This window comes from Colletotrichum chrysophilum (assembly GCF_026319265.1).
Source record: "Colletotrichum chrysophilum strain AFK26 chromosome Unknown scaffold_167, whole genome shotgun sequence".
Classification (NCBI taxonomy): Eukaryota; Fungi; Ascomycota; class Sordariomycetes; order Glomerellales; family Glomerellaceae; genus Colletotrichum; species Colletotrichum chrysophilum.
In genome coordinates this window covers 39,892-57,773 of record NW_026517454.1, presented here as the reverse complement: position 1 = coordinate 57,773, position 17,882 = coordinate 39,892, and the positions used below count along the sequence as shown (strand labels likewise).

Here is a 17,882-nt window from a genome sequence, read left to right as displayed (position 1 = left end):
AGATATGGTCCAGCTTCTGCTTGATTGTGGGGCCAACGTCGTCGGAGACGGATGTTTACAATATTTCAAGGCTATCAGATTTGCGGAAACGGGAGCACATAAGGTGGTGGCAAACCTCCTAAAGAAACATCGCGAATGGACCAGCTTTGGTAATGAAATGTGGGAGCTGTTCTGTGCGCTTGACAAGGAACGTCTGGAAGAGCTGGAATCTTTGGAAGAGCTCATATACAGCTCAGCCAGCTCAGAGAGAATCGAAATCCCATCATCCAGCGGTAGGGATGGAGATAGCCCAGAGGAAGGGACGCGTCTCGATGATTATTCTGATTATGGGCACAATAGTATTCGGAGGGTGTCTTCTGCAGAAGGGAGAATTAGCCCAACGGAGGCCGCGCCTGGGGACAGAAGCCTTGGACAACTTGAGGATGGAAGCCTTGGACAACTTGAGGATTTATCAAACGCAGTGCTTGCTGGCATTGACTATGACAACATGATTGCGGAGGATCATATCGCTTCTCGCATACATGATGACACAGCATGGAATCAGCGATTCGGACACGCGGAGAACGAGGTTCAGACTTTATGGAACTTCGGCCCCATCGAAGCTGTCTATGGCGTCCACACCATGCAGGGCTTTCAAATCACAGACTTCGACAGTCAGTCGGAGTTGAATCACCAGCTTCCAGCTGCAAACCAAGATCTTCAAGCTCTCTGGGGAACTCTGCCGATAGGAGTGGTTGATTATGAGATGAAAATGGAAGAGCAATTGTTCCCCGGCATGATGGTTGACTCGGCATGGAATCAACACTTTGGAACAACTGATTGGAACGGCCCTCAGTATAGTCTTGGTACCGAGATAGAAAGTAGAGTTTGTTATGAAATACTCGAAGGAGACATGGGTTGGGTTGGGATGCAAGATCATAATAGTCAGTAGTGCGGATAGATTGGCCATTTTTAATAGTTAGCTTTCGTGGTCTCCCACAAAGATCATGGCGCTCATTCAAGTTCTATGCTCATGGAAATGTGATAACGCCTTGAAGCATGTTTTCTAGCTCGACTGCCTTATGGCCGCTATCACACATCGCCGTTATAATACAATTGCATATCAGAACGAATGTCCTAGTCCCCCCACAATTCAACGCTACCAAATGCATCAGTCTCCATAGACTATTCTCGTACCAACCACGTTTGGATACTTAACAGGCACCATCCTTTTCCCCAGGGCCGCTGTAATTCTGGCAAGGCGTCTTCGCATCAGTGCAGACATTGACCAGTGTCGCCTTGTCACCATTAGCTTTGGTGATCCCTACAACTTCTCCACCGTTGTAAGCAGTCACGCCCTCGACATAGACCTCACGAGCACATTGCTGGCACTAGAAGGTAATCACTAATCGTTTTCTCTAGGCAAGGCATTTAGAAACTGTTCTTACCGTTCCGCAGGATCGGTAAACTTTACCATAGTCCTCGGCGTAAAAGTTGATGATCTGCAAGCATGTCCATGTTAGAATGTGCCGCGGATGTATGGAAAAGAAGCATGACTAACGTTGACCTTGCCGCACCCATTGTGCTGGATGATCTTGTCGGAGGCGTGGTACGCGCCGCCACCAATGATCCAAGTCTCGTCTCCGGCCTGGTCCTCCTTCTGTAATATTGTCAGCCAATTGCGATAACGTCAAACACCTTGACTACATGTTTGAGTGATACTTACAACAGAGATGGCGTCCTCGCACACATCCTCAAACCAGACAAACTCAATAGTGCAACCGCCCCCGAGGCAGTAAACACCTTCACCGGCAGTCTTGCCGATAATGACGTTTCTCAAAGTGGCGCCCTTCTCGAGTACAAAAGCTGTGTCGGACTCGCCTGTTCATGCCTTCATCAGCCTGGCTGAATCAATTGAGATGAAATTCAACAGGACTCGTACCTCCTTCCTCTTGCTCTCTGCAAGAGGTGGGGTTCCGATCATACTTGGCCCACCCTCCGTCGAAGACTTCGCCTGACTTGACGTAGATCGGCGCAGAGATCTGTCTGTTCTCGGTCGGGGTAGGAAGCCCACCCTCGTAGCCCAGGCAGGCAAAGGTAGTGGGTAGAGCACCCAGAATGGCAGCGACGACGATGTTGGTGAACATTTTGACAGGTAGGGATCAGATAAGGTGGGTGGTGATTGCTTAATTTGCTTGGTGGCTCCTGATGATCTGAACCATCAACAGGTCAAAGGATAGGGATATATACTAGTCGATAGAAATATGAGTCTCTCAAAATTCGGAATCACATTGCATCCTCATTGGAACGCTTGCAATGCCTGACAATCAAGTCAAGTCCATTCTTAAGATACCATCAGCCAAGGCTGTGGGTATTGTTCCCATGGATATGTAAGTCGTGGAAATACTCAACACAATAAAAATAAGTCTTGGTCAACATCTGACCTTCTCCCTGCAGTAATGAGCATCTCCAGGAACCGGCACTCGTTGGCGCAGAATTCCTGCCCGATCATCCATGCATCCTCGTCAACTGTCGATACCCCTGATTCAAGATGTGAGTCCCACCAATGAAGTTCATATGGAACTGCAATGGATGCGAGCGGGAGTTGAAATGGGATGCGAAGTCCGAAGCACAGCGGCATTTGTTGTGGAAGCATGCATGTGCTTTACATGCGTGTTGTCGATCATTTACTTGCAGAGGACGGCAATGTGACTGGATTGCCAAGTCTGGAGAACTGGGGAGGGATACCAAGTCGGCTCGGGTGCCGCGACGGGCTCGGCAGATGGTGATGTAAGCAGAGCCTCGTTCATCTAATGCCGAACTCGCATGGCTGAACGACCTTCATTTACGACTTCGGGGTATTGATGGATGTTTCCATAGGCGATTGCTGAACCACTTAATTTCTTGTAGATGTGCTTAGGCACTGCAATTGACTCAATCTACTCGGGCACGTACTCGCGTCGACGTCTCTTGGACTGCGAACCCAGTAGCTGTGATGAGGAACAATATAACATGGAACAATGCAAGCCTCTAAAGATAAGTCTAAACGTTCACCCAGAACTCTATCCTGATGAGTTCCCGGCGTGTTGTACGCCCTCTCTAAATTCCCGTTATCCAAGCGGAACCCCAGTATGGACCTTCCCGATTCGGCATGGGCAATCTAATCTCACCGCGGTTGAAATTGGCCGGCCCCACACTTATCGTCTCCGGACTCGGGGACCCGACATAATCTTTTTTTCTCCGGCCAATTTGACAACCTCATAACTCCAACAACTCCAGCTCAAGACTCACATATCCTCGCGGCGCTCTTAGCACCGCAACCCCGCAGGTCATCCAAGATGAACACCTCAACCTTCGACGCGTTCATCACCCATGAACAATCCCACATCCACATAACGCCGCCAGCCAAGGTCGCCGGTGCCGGCGGCGCGCCTCTCCTCCACGTCGACTCTCACCGGAGCCGCCCGGAGTCAATCCACATGCACCAGCTCCCGAAACACACCCCCACCTCGCACCCCGCAGCCCTGGAGTCCAACCGCACCGCAGAGCACGAAGCCTTCGCCCGCGACGAAGCCGGCGCCGAGTCCGCCGAGCCCGCGCAGAGCGTGCTGTCCCCGTACATGAACCGCTGGCGCTTCCTCGCGGCGTGCCTCATGAACATGGGCAACGGCATCAACGACGGCGCGCCGGGTGCTCTCATCCCCTACATGGAGAAGTACGTCCCATCCCATCCCCCATTCCCCTGTATCTCACCACCGTGATCACTCCTCCCCTCGCAACCGCGACTCACCTTTACGCCCTACCCAGATACTACAACATAGGCTACGCCGTCGTCTCCCTCATCTTCGTCGGCAACGCCCTCGGCTTCATCACCGCCGCCTTCTTCGTCGACGCCCTGCGCGCCCGCCTCTCCCGCGCCCACCTCATGATCGCCGCTCAAACCTGCCTCCTCGCCGCCTACATCCCCCTCGTCACCGGCGCCCCCTTCCCCGTCATCGTCCTCTCTTTCTTCCTCCTCGGCTTCGGCATGGCCACAAACCTCACCCTCAACACCCTCTTCTGCGGCTCCCTCCGCAACGGCACCACCGCCCTCGGTGCCCTCCACGGCGCCTACGGCCTCGGCGGCACCGTCGGCCCCGTCCTCGCCACCGCCATGGTCTCCTCCATCGGATGGCACCTCTGGTTCCGCTTCTACCTCATCCCCATGGGCCTCGCGGCCTTCAGCCTGCTCTTCTCCGCGTGGTCCTTCGCCAGCTACGAGACCGACAACCCAGAAGGCGAGCAGCAGCACGACCCCCAGCAGCAGCAGCAGAGCGTCAAGGCCCGGTTGGCAAGCATGTTCCACGCCCTGCGCGCACGCCTCGTCTTCCTCGGCGCCCTCTTCGTCTTCGCCTACCAGGGCGCCGAGGTCTCCATCTCGGGCTGGGTCATCTCCTTCCTCGTCGACGTGCGCGACGTCGCGAACCCGCAGGCCGTCGGCTACGTCACGGCGGGCTTCTGGGCCGGCATCACCGTCGGCCGCTTCCTCCTCTCGGGCCTCGGCCAGAAGGTCGGCGAGAAGCGCTTCGTCTACGTCATGACGCTCGGCGCGGCCTGCTTCCAGCTGCTCGTGTGGTTCGTGCCGAATATCGTGGGTAATGCTGTGAGTCTCGCGATCGTGGGATTGCTGCTGGGCCCGATCTATCCCTGCGCGGCGACGGTGTTTCTGCGTGGCATGCCGAGCAGGAGTCGGACGAGCGGAATTGCGATTATCACGGCGTTTGGAAGTAGTGGAGGCGCGCTGGCGCCGTTTACGACGGGTATGATTGCCCAGGCGAGCGGGACATGGGTGTTGCATCCGATTGCACTGGCGCTTTTTGCGGCTATGGTTGGGTGTTGGTTCTTCCTGTCTTCGAGGTCCAAGAGGGAGGATTAAGTGGCGATGAGAAAAAAGGTAATGTTATGGGTGAGTACGATCCGGTGAGGCTACTTACCCTAGGGCGTAGACGTTACAAGACGTAAAATCCCATTATTTACATCAAGAGAGGAGGACGGACCGGGGCAAAGTTCCTGAAAGGCTGTAACATGGTAATCAAATGTCGAAGGCCACTGATAGACCTGTTGTGCAACTCACAAACAGCTACTTGAAGACAAATTTCATATCAAGATCAATTAAATATTGAGTACATACGCTAAACCCTACCCCAGTGAACGCCTGATCTCACTCTTCATCTTTCCATTAATATGCCACTTGGGTGCTCAACTCATCCAACTCGCGAGCCCACACACGATGCTGAGAGATGACAAAGAAGAACTGCTCAAGGAATCCCTGGCTGTTCTTGGCAATGGTGAACACATCCTTGAAGCTCTCAGGTTGGATGTTCTTCATGGTAACGACACCGTAGCTTTCCTCAACGTTGCTGTCGCTCGAAACAGCAATGCTGGCAACGTTGATGGTGGCGTTGACAAAGTCGACAGCCTCGCCTGTGGCCGCAATGGCCTTGAGGTGGCCAAAGGCCTCGCGGATCCAGTGCTGGGCGCGGCCGTTCTTGGACAGAGTCTTGATCGAGTCTTCTCCACCAGGGACGAAAATAGCATCGACCATGGTAGATCTGAAACCTTCAAGATGGTGGTCGGGCTTGACACCCTGCCCAGGCGTCTTGGAGGCACCAGCAGGGTAGATCTCGGAGCGGCGGGTGCCGATGACCATGGGGACGCCCTGCGCGGCGGCTACCGCAGACTTCATGGTTGAGAAGGCGAGCGGGTCGTAGCCATCGGCGATGATGATGGCCACGCGGCGGGTCTTGATGGTGGGGTTCTCGGGCAGATATTCCAACTGGCTGAGACCCTTGGCCTTCTTCCCGTGGTTCTGCTTGCCGGCCTGCTCGGGGGCCTTACCACCAACCATGTCGGCTACAGCTTGCGCCAGACCGAGGTCGATGTCGGCAAGGCGCTGGGACATGCGCTCGTAGACGATGGGGTCTTCGCAGTGGTCCAGCTCGAACGCGAAAGCGTTGATGACGTGCGACTTCTCAATCGGCGACAGACTGTTGAAGAACAGCTGAGCTTGTGAGAAGTGCTCCTTGAACTTGGCACTCTTCGTCCTCTGCTTCATGCCTTCTACCTTCTGGGCAAACTCGACGTAGGCGTTGGCAGCCTTGGAGTGGTTTGCGGGTGGCGTGGCCTCGAAGCGGTTGGGCCAGTAGTTGGGGCCCTTGGAAATGGTGTGGCGCATGGCACCATCACGGTTCATGTTCATGACGGGGCATACGGGCTTGTTGATGGGAAGCTCCTCCCAGTTGATGCCGAGGCGTGAAATTTGGGTATCAAAGTAAGAAAAGTTGCGGCCCTGGAGGAGAGGGTCGTCGGAGAACCCGATGCCGGGGACGACGTGGCTGGTGCAGAAAGCGACCTGCTCGGTCTGGGTGAAGTACTCGTCGGGGTTGCGGTTGAGCTCCAATTCTCCAATGTAGCGGATCGGAACGAGCTCCTCAGGCCAGACCTTGGTGGCGTCGAGGATGTCAAAGTCAAAATCGTGTTCCTTGGACTCGGGCAGAACCTGGATACCAAACTTCCACTTGGGGAACGCGCCGTTCTCAATGGCTTCAGCCAGATCCTTGCGGTGGAAATCGGGGTCCTGTCCAGCCAGCTTGAGAGCCTCGTCCCAAACGAGAGAGTGGACACCAAGTTCGGGTGTGAAGTGGAACTTGACAAAGTGACGCTCACCCTTGTCGTTGGTGAGGGTGTAGGTGTTGACGCCGAAGCCCTGCATCATGCGGTACGATCGGGGAATGGTGCGGTCAGACATGGCCCACATGAACATGTGCGTGGCCTCGGTGTGTAGGTACTGGAAGTCCCAGAAGTTGTCGTGGGCAGACTGGGCCTGGGGGAACTCGAGCTGTGGCTCGGGCTTGCCTGCGTGGATGACGTCCGGAAACTTCATCGCGTCTTGGATGAAGAAGACGGGGATGTTGTTGCCGACCATATCCCAGTTGCCCTCCTTGGTGTAGAACTTGATCGCGAAGCCTCGCACATCTCGGACGGTGTCGGCGCTGCCACGGCTACCAAGGACGGTGGAAAATCGGAGGAACACAGGTGTCTCCCGTGACGTGTCGGTAAGCACGCCGGCATTCGTCACATCGCCAGCGCTCTCAAAGAGACGGAAGGTGCCAAAGGCGCCGGCACCTCTGGCGTGGACGACTCGCTCAGGGATTCTCTCGTGGTCGAAGCGGTGGATCTGGACGCTTGTTAGCTACGTTCAACCTGCGTTGGACATCATGTCTGACCTTTTCCCTAGCAATGGGGTCTTCGAGGAGCATAGGACCGGTCTTGTCGTTGGTGGTGACTCTCAACCAGTCGTCGGTGTTGTTGACCTTGGCGCCAAAGTCGGTGGTCATCTGTGCCTTGGGGCCATGCTCGACCGTGTTCTCAGCGAGCTGAGCCTGCTTTGCGTCGCCCATGATTGCGTTCTCGGCCTTCTTCAGGGTATCTGATACAATTGATGCCATTTCTGGTGCACTAGGAAAAACCAGAGTAGAATGAGAGAGACGAAAGAATCCTAAGAGAAGAAGGAGACGGGTTCAAGTAGTACCACAACGACCACAGTGCTTTACAAAACAAGTCTTGCCATTGGGCCGTTCAGCTCACCCATGTCTGCGTACTTGCAGCTCGAGCGTTTCAACAAGCCTGACGTCAACTGTGTGCTCACGGTGAGGCAAGGGCAGCGACAGCTCCCCAATTTGGAGGGGCCGTGCCTGCTCCATTGGCGGGACCCCTACCCATGTGCCACGGCATTTGGACCGGGGAAGCACAGAAAAGCAGAGTTGGGAGGCACTGGGGCGGTTGAGATCAAAAAAGGGCAGCTTCATCGTGATTTCGCCATGTTGATGTCAGAGCTTCGCGATGGTGGATGCGTGTGGCTCAGGCGTAGAAAAAGCTCCGCTGCACCGTTTTGGCCACCGTTTTCCGCCCTGCGAGCGGAGCTCAGGTCCGGACGGTGGATCTGGTGGAGCAGCAAGAGGCTCTGCTCTCAAGAGCTGGCCAATGCACGTATCCCTGTCTCGGGAATACAGCGGGTCTCTGACGGAACGGGAATGACGGAAGAAAAGGAACGTACCGATCTGTCACGATTGATTGGCGATTGATTGCCCCCCTCAATGAACTGCCCCGCAGCACGTGGCCCAAGCTTCCGTTCCCCGCTGCTGCATTTTTACGAATTGCTCGAGCCCCATTCGACGATGAATCCAGCACCCATGAAAGAGTGAGATCATGGGCCGGTAATCATCACGATGCCACGCCTTCGGGCCGCTCGTTCTGGCTCTGAACGGCCCATCTCCTCGGGACACTACCTCCAGTTGCTCCAAAGTGCGGCATTCGCCCGCCAATGCCGTTGCAGCGGACCGTCACCCGCCATGGAACATTGCAGCGATGCCCATCTAGCAGCTTAACATGGGAATGACTAAATTCGACGCAATTCTGAAAATTGCTCTAGGTTGTCTAAATTTCAACCGGTATTCAAAGAAAAATCTGCTGAATTATATGATCAATCCGAAGAAATCAATTGCCATTTGAAAGCAGTCGCGCCTCCCTAGTATCCGCAGTGCCGCACCTTCCCGCAGTTCCCACTTTGGCGTTGTGCAGCTTCAGTTTAGATGAGCATCGACGTCATCGACTCGCTCATCTTCCCAACCTGTTCCCACTATCCGCTTCAATCGGCACAGCAAAGCTCCATCCAAGGCCTTTCAATTCCCAATCTATCGCTGAGAGTGCCATATTCATCGCCAGCTTGGTTTCCAGATATCATTTCCACTTGGCACCCACATAACATCAACGTTGCATCTTGCTGCTCCTTCATCCCGGCACTGCACTCCACCACCAACCACATTGACACCCTGCACTGATTCGAACATCAGACGCAAACGCAGTCCACGAGCGAATAAGCAGGGAACCTCCTTGCCTCATTGCCTCAAGACATTTTCCACAGTCTGACCGCCCGCTCGCAGCGGCATCCCAACGCCAACATGCCTGGCGAAGTCATCAAGCAGCCCAACCCGCCTGCTCTGCCCTCTCACCTCCCCGATAGTGTGCTTGAGCTCGCCGTAAAGACCGAAAAGAAGCCTTTGGACGCCAAAGTCGCCAAGTCTCTGCGCGACTTCCAAAATGCAGCCTGCTACATCGCTGCTGGTAAGCCGATCCCACCCTGCCCCTGCAGATCTACCCATCTTCCCGAACCCCGGCTGACAGCGAACAGCGATGATCTTTCTCCGAGACAACGTGCTCCTGGAGTCTCAACTGAAGCCTGATCATATCAAACCCCGACTGCTGGGTAAGTCCACCGTGGAGTCGGCCGAGCGATAGCTGACGGCGCAGGTCACTGGGGTACTTGTCCCGGTCTCATTCTGGTGTGGTCCCACCTCAACCTTCTCATCCGCAACCATGATATGGACATGATCTATGTAATTGGCCCGGGCCACGGTGCTCCTGCTGCTTTGGCATCCCTCTGGTTGGAGGGCTCACTGGGGAGATTCTACCCGGACAAGTACAGTCTTACCAAGGAGGGTCTACACAACCTCATCACCAAGTTCTCGGTGCCTGGTGGCTTCCCCAGGTAAGTTCCGAGTCTCACAGTGGTCAGTTCCACACACTAATACGACCAGCCACATCAACTCCGAGACTCCAGGTGCCATTCACGAGGGCGGCGAGCTCGGCTATGCCCTAGCTGTCTCTTTTGGTGCGGTGTTTGACAACCCGGATCTCATCGTCACCTGCATTGTTGGAGATGGTGAAGCCGAGAGCGGTCCTACTGCAACGTAAGTCGTATAGCCTCATGTTTTGAGCTCTTCTGACGGACCACAGTGCCTGGCATGCCATCAAGTATCTCGACCCCAAGGAGTCTGGTGCTGTCATTCCCATCCTTCATATCAATGGCTTCAAGATCAGCGAGCGTACCATCTTCGGCTGCATGGACGACAAGGAAATCGTCGCCTTGTTTACCGGCTATGGCTATCAGGTCTGCATCGTCGACGATCTTGAAGATATCGACACAGATCTTTCCGGCGCCTTAGAGTGGGCTGTTACGGAGATCAAGAAGATCCAAAAGGCCGCACGATCGGGTCAGCCCATCGTCAAGCCCCGGTGGCCCATGATCGCGCTGCGCACTCCCAAGGTAAACCTCACCTGACCTGCGAGGAAACTCGGCTGACTTTTTCAGGGATGGTCTGGGCCGAAAGAAGTTGACGGGGTCATTATTGAGGGCTCTTTCAAGTCTCACCAGGTCCCACTGGCCAAGGCGGGTTCAGACAAGACTCACCTTGAGAAGCTCGATGAATGGCTCTCGCGCTACGACATCGGCAATCTTCTAACCGACGGCAAACCAAACACCAGTATTCTTGAAGCCATTCCCAGGAATGACAGCAAGAAGCTCGGTCAGCTGAAGGCCACATATGACCCGTACATCGGCCTCGAGGTCCCTGACTGGCAACCCCTTGCAGTCGAGCCTGGTGAGCAGACCAGCTGCATGAAGGTGACCGGAAAGCTTCTCGACGAGGTGATGCAGGCCAACCCCAAAGGCTTCCGCATGTTCTCTCCTGACGAGCTCGAGAGCAACAAGCTTGATGCCATCCTCGACCACACCGGCCGCAACTTCCAATGGGACGAGTACTCCCGGGCCCAGGGTGGCCGTGTCATTGAGATCCTCTCGGAGCACTGCTGTCAGGGATACATGCAGGGATACACGCTGACCGGCCGTGTCGGTCTCTTCCCCAGCTACGAGTCTTTCTTGGGTATCGTGCACACGATGATGGTGCAGTATGCCAAGTTTAACAAGGTGGCCAAGCAGGTCAAATGGCGCGGCGAGCTGGCCTCCATCAACTACATTGAGACAAGCACCTGGGCTCGACAGGAGCACAACGGCTTCTCCCACCAAAACCCATCCTTCATCGGCGCGGTTCTCAACCTCAAGGCCGAGGCGGCAAGAGTAGGTCCCCAATCTACTGTCTCTCTGAAGAACGCCACTAACATGGTCAGGTGTACCTCCCCCCCGACGCAAACTGCTTCCTCAGCACAGTCCATCACTGCCTCCAATCCAAAGACAAGGTCAACCTCGTTATCGGCTCCAAGCAGCCCACCGCAACCTACCTCTCCGCCTCCGCAGCCGCAGAGCACTGCCGTATCGGCGCCAGCACCTGGTCCTTCGCCTCCACCGACGGCGGCGCCAACCCGGACGTGGTCATCGTCGGCGTCGGTGTCGAGGTCACCTTCGAGGTCGTCAAGGCCGCCGAGCTCCTCCGCACCCTCGCCCCGGAGCTCCGCGTCCGCGTAGTCAACGTGACGGACCTCATGGTCCTCAAGGCGGAGGCTAAGCACCCGCACGCGCTGACGCGGCAGGTCTTCCAGGAGACCTTCACTGAGGACCGGGCCGTGTGCTTCAACTACCACGGGTACCCGACGGAGCTGCAGGGCTTGCTGTTCGGGCGGCCGGGCTTGCATCGGATGACGGTCGAGGGGTACCGCGAGGAAGGCAGCACGACGACGCCGTTTGACATGATGCTTGTGAACTGCGTGAGCCGGTATGACGTCGCCATCCGGGCGTTGAAGGGCGGGGCTGAGGTGAATGAGAAGGTGAAGGCGAGGCTGGACGGTGCGATTGGGGAGATTGAGGCGAAGGTGAGGGAGGTGAGGGAGTTCATCCAGGAGCATGGAAAAGGTGAGAACGCATCCTGCACATGCATCAAGAATAATGGCTAACAATGATGGCAGATCCTGACGATATTTACGACGCTCCCAAGTTCTGAGCGAGAGCTACTTAATGGTAATAGATAATAGACGCACAAAGAACGTGAAGAATGACCGGACAGCCAGACAGACAAGCAGAAATATTTAATAGAGAAAAAATGCAAAAAGAAATCGTCGGCCGACAAAGATGCTCGAGATGCCTCGTGGGTGAATCGAACACCCGATCTCCTCATTACTAGTGAGGCGCTATACCACTTAGCCAACAAGGCTTGTTTCCTGTGGCTGAAACTGGGTTTCATGTAGGCGAGCGGTGGGCAGAGCGGGAAATGGTGGCGCTCGATGGCGGGTTGAGGATGAATGAGTGGAATCACGCTGATGAGAAATTTCATCACGACGTTTTTTTGAGGCAGCGACGAACATTTTTGGGTCGTGCTAGTGTTTTCTGTTGGTGGTGACAATCAATCGGGTAGAGTTTGGCTGTGCAGGCCCATGCTGTGCCGCTTGGCAGTGCTCTGTAGTTCTGTAGTCCAGAGGCTGTAACTGCGACCGTGAGTTGACAGTGACGGTAGCGGGTGTTTAGATAAGACAAGTGAGATTAAACCTGGGAAGATAGAGCTTTGAATGTTTGTTGAATGAAAACACTCAATAATCTTCTCATCATATGTCAAGTTGAGTGAGATGTCATCTTTCCAGGCAGCATTCACACCAAACCTCACTGAGCCTTCGTCTCACCGTGCTTCACATGGGCTGAGGCTTCCGCGGTAGTACCTCCTCCCTAACACTTCCCCCACAGCAGCCACCAAGTCTCCCGCCCATTTCCACTTCGACAGATACCGAGAAGGTATCCCTCCGCCCCACCCCTACCTCGAAATTTCCCCGTCGCAGGAAAAAAAAAACCACATCACGACGAACCACCGAGATCCCCGCAGTGACAGACCGAACATCACAACCACCGCCAAGCGCCGCCCGCCGCAAGGAAGCGAAGCCCGTCTCTTGTCTCTCCCCTTCTCCTCCTCCCGTCCGGTCGCGCCCGCCCACGATGGTCTACTACTTCACCTCCACGGTCGTCGACCCCTCCGCCTTCATCTACGTCGGCAAGGACAAGTTTGAGAGTACGCCCGTCCCCCTTTTCGCGGCGTGAACTTAGCCACCCACGACATCGCCGGTTACAAAGACTAATGAGAGTCGCGTGCGTATAGATGAGGAGCTGATCAAGTACGGCTGGGAGGAGGACGTCTGGTAACTCCCCCCTCACCCCCATCTCTCTCATCACTCACTAACCACCACCAGGGTAACCCACACCACACCTCACCCCCCTCCCTCTCACCTTCATCTAACCACCACCAGTTCCACGTCGACAAGCTCTCCTCCGCACACATCTACCTCCGCCTCCCAGACCCCCACCCGTCCACCACCCCCGCCATGACCTGGGACGCCATCCCAGAACCCCTCCTCACCGACCTCGCGCAGCTGACCAAGGCCAACTCCATCGAGGGCAACAAGAAGGACAACATCACCATCATCTACACGCCGTGGTCGAACCTCAAGAAGGACGGATCCATGGCCGTCGGGCAGGTCTCCTTCAAGGACCCGCGCAAGGTGAAGCGCGTCCTCGTTGCGCAGCGCGAGAACCCCGTCGTCAACCGCCTCAACAAGACCAAGGTCGAGAAGAAGCCCGATCTGCAGCAGGAGCGCGAGGATCGGCTCAAGGAGCTGCGGAAGCGCGACCAGGCGGCGAGTCTGGTGAGGAAGAAGGAGGAGGCGCGGGTGATGCAGGAGAGGAAGGAGAAGAAGTGGCAGAAGGACCATGCGTATGACGATATCTTCTCCGAGGAGAATATGGAGGGGTCGAGTAACCAGAATCGTTCCGAGGATTGGGAGGATGATTTCATGTGAGCACGGCGGGTAGATATTCCTGTTTCCGAATTCAATCAAGCCGGCATGTTTTGTTACCGTGGGAGAAACGCGCGATGCAAAGATTGATTCATCATGTGCTTCATTATGCTATGCTACCCAGCTACTAATCGAAACAAAAGGGGGTATATCAAAAACCTACGCGCCCCGCAAGTCAGCTACACATGCCGATTCCAACGCGACTCCGACTCCGTCCGATGCCCATAGACTCCATCCGTCTTGAAAGTTCATGACTATCATCCGAAGCATACTTTTCGCCCTCATGCTGCTCCTTCTCCTTCTCTTGCTGCTGCCCCTTTTGCTTTTTGTTCCCGCCCTTCTTGTCACCAGGCGCCTTCACCAACACCGGCGCGTCGTCGTCATCGTCCTCAACTTCGTCCAAGTCATCATCATCCCTCGGGTCTAAAAAAGGCGACGAGGAGGGTTCCTCCGTGTCGCCGCCATAATCTTCCTCCTCTTCCTCCCCGTCGTCGCGGAGCTTCACAACAGCTTCGCCACCCGGCAGCCCGACCGTCCGCGCCTCGAGCGTCTCGGCAATGTCGAGAAGGAGGACGTCCATGGGGCATATGTACGCGACACGTTTCCGTCCGCTCCACGCCAGCACGTGTCCGCACACCCTCCCATGAGCGCGCTCGACGACCCACGCACCGCTGTCTCCGGGCACTCCCATGGCGAGCTTCTTGCTGCCGCCAGAGAGCTCCGCGGGTGTTGCGGAGGCTGCGCTGCTGACTTGGTACGTGTGACTCGGCGTGATGCGGCCGGAGATCTTCACGCTCGTCAGGGCGGGCAGGATAAGGCCTGTTTGGAGGCCGCTTGTCCGCGCCATGCACTGAACCTCCATGCCGGGGAGTGCCGACGTCGGCGCCACCGTTGTAGGGTGGAGGTCGAGGGCTTCGTGGGATGGTCGTTTCCCGGTCAGGAGTGACGACGGCTTCGTTCTGATCCTCGGGATGGTGTTCTCGTCAGGCTGTCGGTCGCCGTTGAATTCGAACAGAGCCCAGTCGATCTCGTGAATGAGCCCGTTTTGCTCCCTGCGTCGGAGGCCGCTGGACGCGTAGACCTCCCCGAGCGTAAAGCTGTCGAGATGATCCTCGTCCGCGGTCTCCTCGGAGGCGTAGAAATCGTCGTCGACATCGTCTCTAGCTGGTTGCGTAATGACATAACCGTCGCCGCAGCCCGGCTCAACGCCTGGGATGTCGCCGGGCTGGTCAAATTCCCCCTCCTCGTCGCTTTCTTCCTCGTCCGAGGCCTCGCTCGTGGCGTCCGTCTCTGAATACGCTTCCGACTCAGAATCGGAGAATTCGCATGCGAAGTCCTCGCCGCTGCTGCTTTCAGCGGACGACTCCCCGTACCAGTCGAATCGAACATCGTCAGAGGGCCGCGCCATGCTTCGATGGGTCGGGTCCTGGTCCTTGGCGTGCTTTGCGATTTCCACCGGATCATCCAGCATGTGGTGCACCGTCATTCCGTAGGGCTTGTCGTCCACAACTACGAGACCGCCCAAGCTGACGGGTGGGAGGTGGCGATCGCCGACCCAAGCACCGATGCTGGCGCCGTTGGTGGGACGGTCCTGAAAGTCGGGGTTGGCAGCTTTCACCTCGTCATCCTCGTCGTCGTCGTTGGTGGCACTTCGCTTCACTTCATCCGACTCCTTCCGCGACCTCAGGACCTGTCCTTTAGACACCTTCAAGCCGAATCCGGACTTTCCGTCAAAGAGCTGGCCGAGTTTGCGGGTGAGAATAGACTTAACCTTGCTCACCGAAGTGCACACAACCAGAACTGTCGGTTGCGTCTCCTTAGGCGAGCATCCGATGGACTCGAGTGAGATTTCGACCGACTCCTCACTATGCTTGCGGTAGAAGTGGCGCAGCGCCTGGTTGACCTGGGGCATCACAATAGTGTTCCACTTCTCGATGGCGTCAGCTGGCAAGGGAATCTGGGGGTACAGTCGGGTCTTGGGCGCCTTGGCAGGCTTGGAGTCGGCCGGCAGCTCTGCGGGCGCCGGTGTCGCGGCCGCCTCCTCAGCGTCTCTCTTTGCGAGCTTGCGCTTCTCTTCCTCGGCTGATGGGTACGAGCGCGCGGGGCTCGGGTCGGGAATCGGGGCCTTGACGTCAGATGGGCGGCGCATCTCAGCTGGTGGGGGAACGGTCTTGGTGTCCTTGGATGGGCCGGAGATGCTTTGTCTCGGGGAGTCGGAGATGGGAGACACAATCTTTTCGCCAAGATCTAAGCTGAGACGGTCGTCGAGAGCGCTGACGCTATCGAGGATGCAGCATGCCTCGAGGTAGCGGCTCGCCTTGAACTGCACGATGGAGAGTAGTTCCTCGCCAGTGACCTTTCCTTGGAGTTCCTGGTCAACTGCACCCCAGCACGTCTGGACGGCCTTCATGTACTGAGTTCCACAGCGAATGGCAAGCTGCTCCAAGACTCTCTCTGGAATGGGTTGAGACGGGTCGGGTACAAGATTCTCGAGCTTTGTCCACAAACCGACCGACAACAAGATCATGGCGAGAGAGTACAGGTCGAGAATGCGGGAGTCGGTCTTGTCATTGATTGGGGATGCGGGAGTAGTCCTGGGGTCGAGGGGATGACGGAAAAGAGGAGCAGATGGCGATGATGGTTCTTGGTCCGGGGGCGCATCGGGGAATAGATCAAAAGACGAGATCATGGGACGGCGTACATCTACCTCGCCAACGCCTGTCGTCAAGTCGGGCGTTGCCGTGTTGCAAAAGGAGACATTCTTGTCAATAAGGCTGCCGTGAGTGATGCCGCGGGCGTGTAAATCGAACACGGTGTTGGCTAGGTTGTGAGCGAGGCGGAACTTGGCCTCCAATGTGGGCTCAAATCCAGGGCGTGAAAGAAGATCGCCCAGCGTGCAGATGTTGTAAAGGGGTGTCTGTGTAAAGTTTTCAAATGAGACGGCGTTGAAGCCCGGGGGGAAGTGGTAGACGAGTCCAAGCCGTGAGTGCTCCAAGTCCTCAAAGTAGCCAAGCAACCTCGGCAGACCAATCCAGGCGCCGGGTGCTCTCTGAGATTCCTGCTGCAAACCCGATGACAGCTTCTCAAACCGCGACATTGGAGGCATGATTCCCGTGACTGAGTAGATGGAGTCGAAAGCGGCGTACTCTAGTAGTAACGGCGCGAATGGTTGACGGCCAATGTGCTGGGCCAGATCTGACCAGGCTTGCTTGGTCATGAAGACGATATCTCGCGGTGGCTGATTTGCTCTAGACTCGGTCATAGGCTCAGCCTGTGAAGAGCGGATGTCCTGCAATGTCGAAGGGTCAATCTGCTGCGGTGTCTGGATGCGTGTCGACTCGAATTGCTTGTTCTCGTCGATGGCCGCCAGGGGCCGTTGGAGCCTTGAGCGAGAGCCGGAAGTCATTACCGCAGAGGCGCGGGTTCTAGAAAGATCGCACAGAGTGTCGATGGACTGAGTGAGTTCTGTGATGGCCTCGGCAAAGCGAGCCTTGTCCCAGACTACAAAGGGGGTCTTGAAATCACCCCTTGACTTTTCAGAAGCACCGCCTGTCTGCTTGTTGTAGGCCTTCCACAAAGCATCCAGCTCGGCCAAGCTCTCGCCGACAGTGGACATGACGCTGTGGACGATTTCGCTGATGCCAGCCTTTGAAAGCGAGGTGTCGATCTCGGAAGACTGGTTCGGATCTGACCATTCCAAGCCCCAGCTCACGAAGCGGTCTTTTTGGATGCGCAGCCTGCGGAAGAGGATCTTGACCTCGGGGTCCTCGGCATGCTGGATGGGCTCCTTGACGAAGTCAGAGGACTTTTTTGTGTCGTTATACAGACGGCTGAGGCGCCGCTGCATAGGCTGCTGGAAGCCGCCCTGGAAACCGATGCCCTCCATGATGGCTGTTGAAACGGGATGACGGGCAGCAAAGAGGGATGCCCCTCACGTGAGACTTGCGTCGATGAGGAGTGAGTGAGTTAGGTGAGAGTCTGCTAGGTGAGTTGAATATGCCTCTTCAGTGCCGCCTCGGATATGACATAATCAGATCGATGCCACAATTGATGGTGAGGCTGAAGTGGCCTTGGTGATGATGAGACGTCGAGGTCGGGGATCGGGACGGTGTGAAGAGTCGGATGCGGGTCGGCTGAGTCGCGCGCGGCGGGGTTACTTTTGTTGGTTGGCGACTGAGAGTGTGACTGCAACTGTGACTGAAGAACTGCTGCTGCGACCGAGGGGTACGTATTTTGCGCGTAAAGTGATTACGCGGCGGGGATGCGATTCGGGCGAGGCTGAGCTGCGACTATTGCAA

General features: G+C 56.1%; 6 protein-coding genes and 1 non-coding gene across 7 annotated transcripts; 3 read left to right on the top strand and 4 right to left on the bottom strand.

Moving 5' to 3' along the window:
* Positions 1-1,193: 1,193 nt before the first annotated feature.
* COL26b_012215 (uncharacterized protein) lies at positions 1,194-2,126 on the bottom strand (the record flags this gene model as incomplete). The annotated part of the gene is made up of 5 exons (XM_053184861.1): positions 1,194-1,370; positions 1,428-1,481; positions 1,541-1,639; positions 1,706-1,860; positions 1,922-2,126. The coding sequence occupies 5 exons, from the start codon at positions 2,124-2,126 to the stop codon at positions 1,194-1,196; spliced, it is 690 nt and encodes a 229-aa protein (XP_053031195.1).
* Positions 2,127-3,317: 1,191 nt separating this feature from the next.
* COL26b_012214 (uncharacterized protein) lies at positions 3,318-4,894 on the top strand (the record flags this gene model as incomplete). Its single annotated transcript, XM_053184860.1, has 2 exons — positions 3,318-3,694; positions 3,787-4,894. 2 exons carry the CDS (start codon positions 3,318-3,320, stop codon positions 4,892-4,894), a joined length of 1,485 nt encoding a protein of 494 aa, XP_053031194.1.
* A 303-nt stretch (positions 4,895-5,197) lies between these two features.
* Positions 5,198-7,466, bottom strand: CAT1 (catalase A; the record flags this gene model as incomplete). The annotated part of the gene is made up of 2 exons (XM_053184859.1): positions 5,198-7,195; positions 7,245-7,466. The coding sequence occupies 2 exons, from the start codon at positions 7,464-7,466 to the stop codon at positions 5,198-5,200; spliced, it is 2,220 nt and encodes a 739-aa protein (XP_053031193.1).
* Positions 7,467-8,978: 1,512 nt separating this feature from the next.
* Positions 8,979-11,750, top strand: COL26b_012212 (uncharacterized protein; the record flags this gene model as incomplete). The annotated part of the gene is made up of 7 exons (XM_053184858.1): positions 8,979-9,141; positions 9,328-9,565; positions 9,615-9,767; positions 9,814-10,123; positions 10,169-10,933; positions 10,984-11,662; positions 11,716-11,750. 7 exons carry the CDS (start codon positions 8,979-8,981, stop codon positions 11,748-11,750), a joined length of 2,343 nt encoding a protein of 780 aa, XP_053031192.1.
* A 138-nt stretch (positions 11,751-11,888) lies between these two features.
* COL26b_012211 lies at positions 11,889-11,960 on the bottom strand. The gene has a single exon. It is a non-coding gene; the product is annotated as a tRNA-Thr (tRNA).
* A 770-nt stretch (positions 11,961-12,730) lies between these two features.
* On the top strand, positions 12,731-13,587 carry COL26b_012210 (uncharacterized protein; the record flags this gene model as incomplete). The annotated part of the gene is made up of 3 exons (XM_053184857.1): positions 12,731-12,803; positions 12,891-12,925; positions 13,039-13,587. 3 exons carry the CDS (start codon positions 12,731-12,733, stop codon positions 13,585-13,587), a joined length of 657 nt encoding a protein of 218 aa, XP_053031191.1.
* Positions 13,588-13,759: 172 nt separating this feature from the next.
* On the bottom strand, positions 13,760-17,470 carry COL26b_012209 (uncharacterized protein; the record flags this gene model as incomplete). The annotated part of the gene is made up of 1 exon (XM_053184856.1): positions 13,760-17,470. The coding sequence occupies one exon, from the start codon at positions 17,468-17,470 to the stop codon at positions 13,760-13,762; it is 3,711 nt and encodes a 1,236-aa protein (XP_053031190.1).
* Positions 17,471-17,882: the final 412 nt, after the last annotated feature.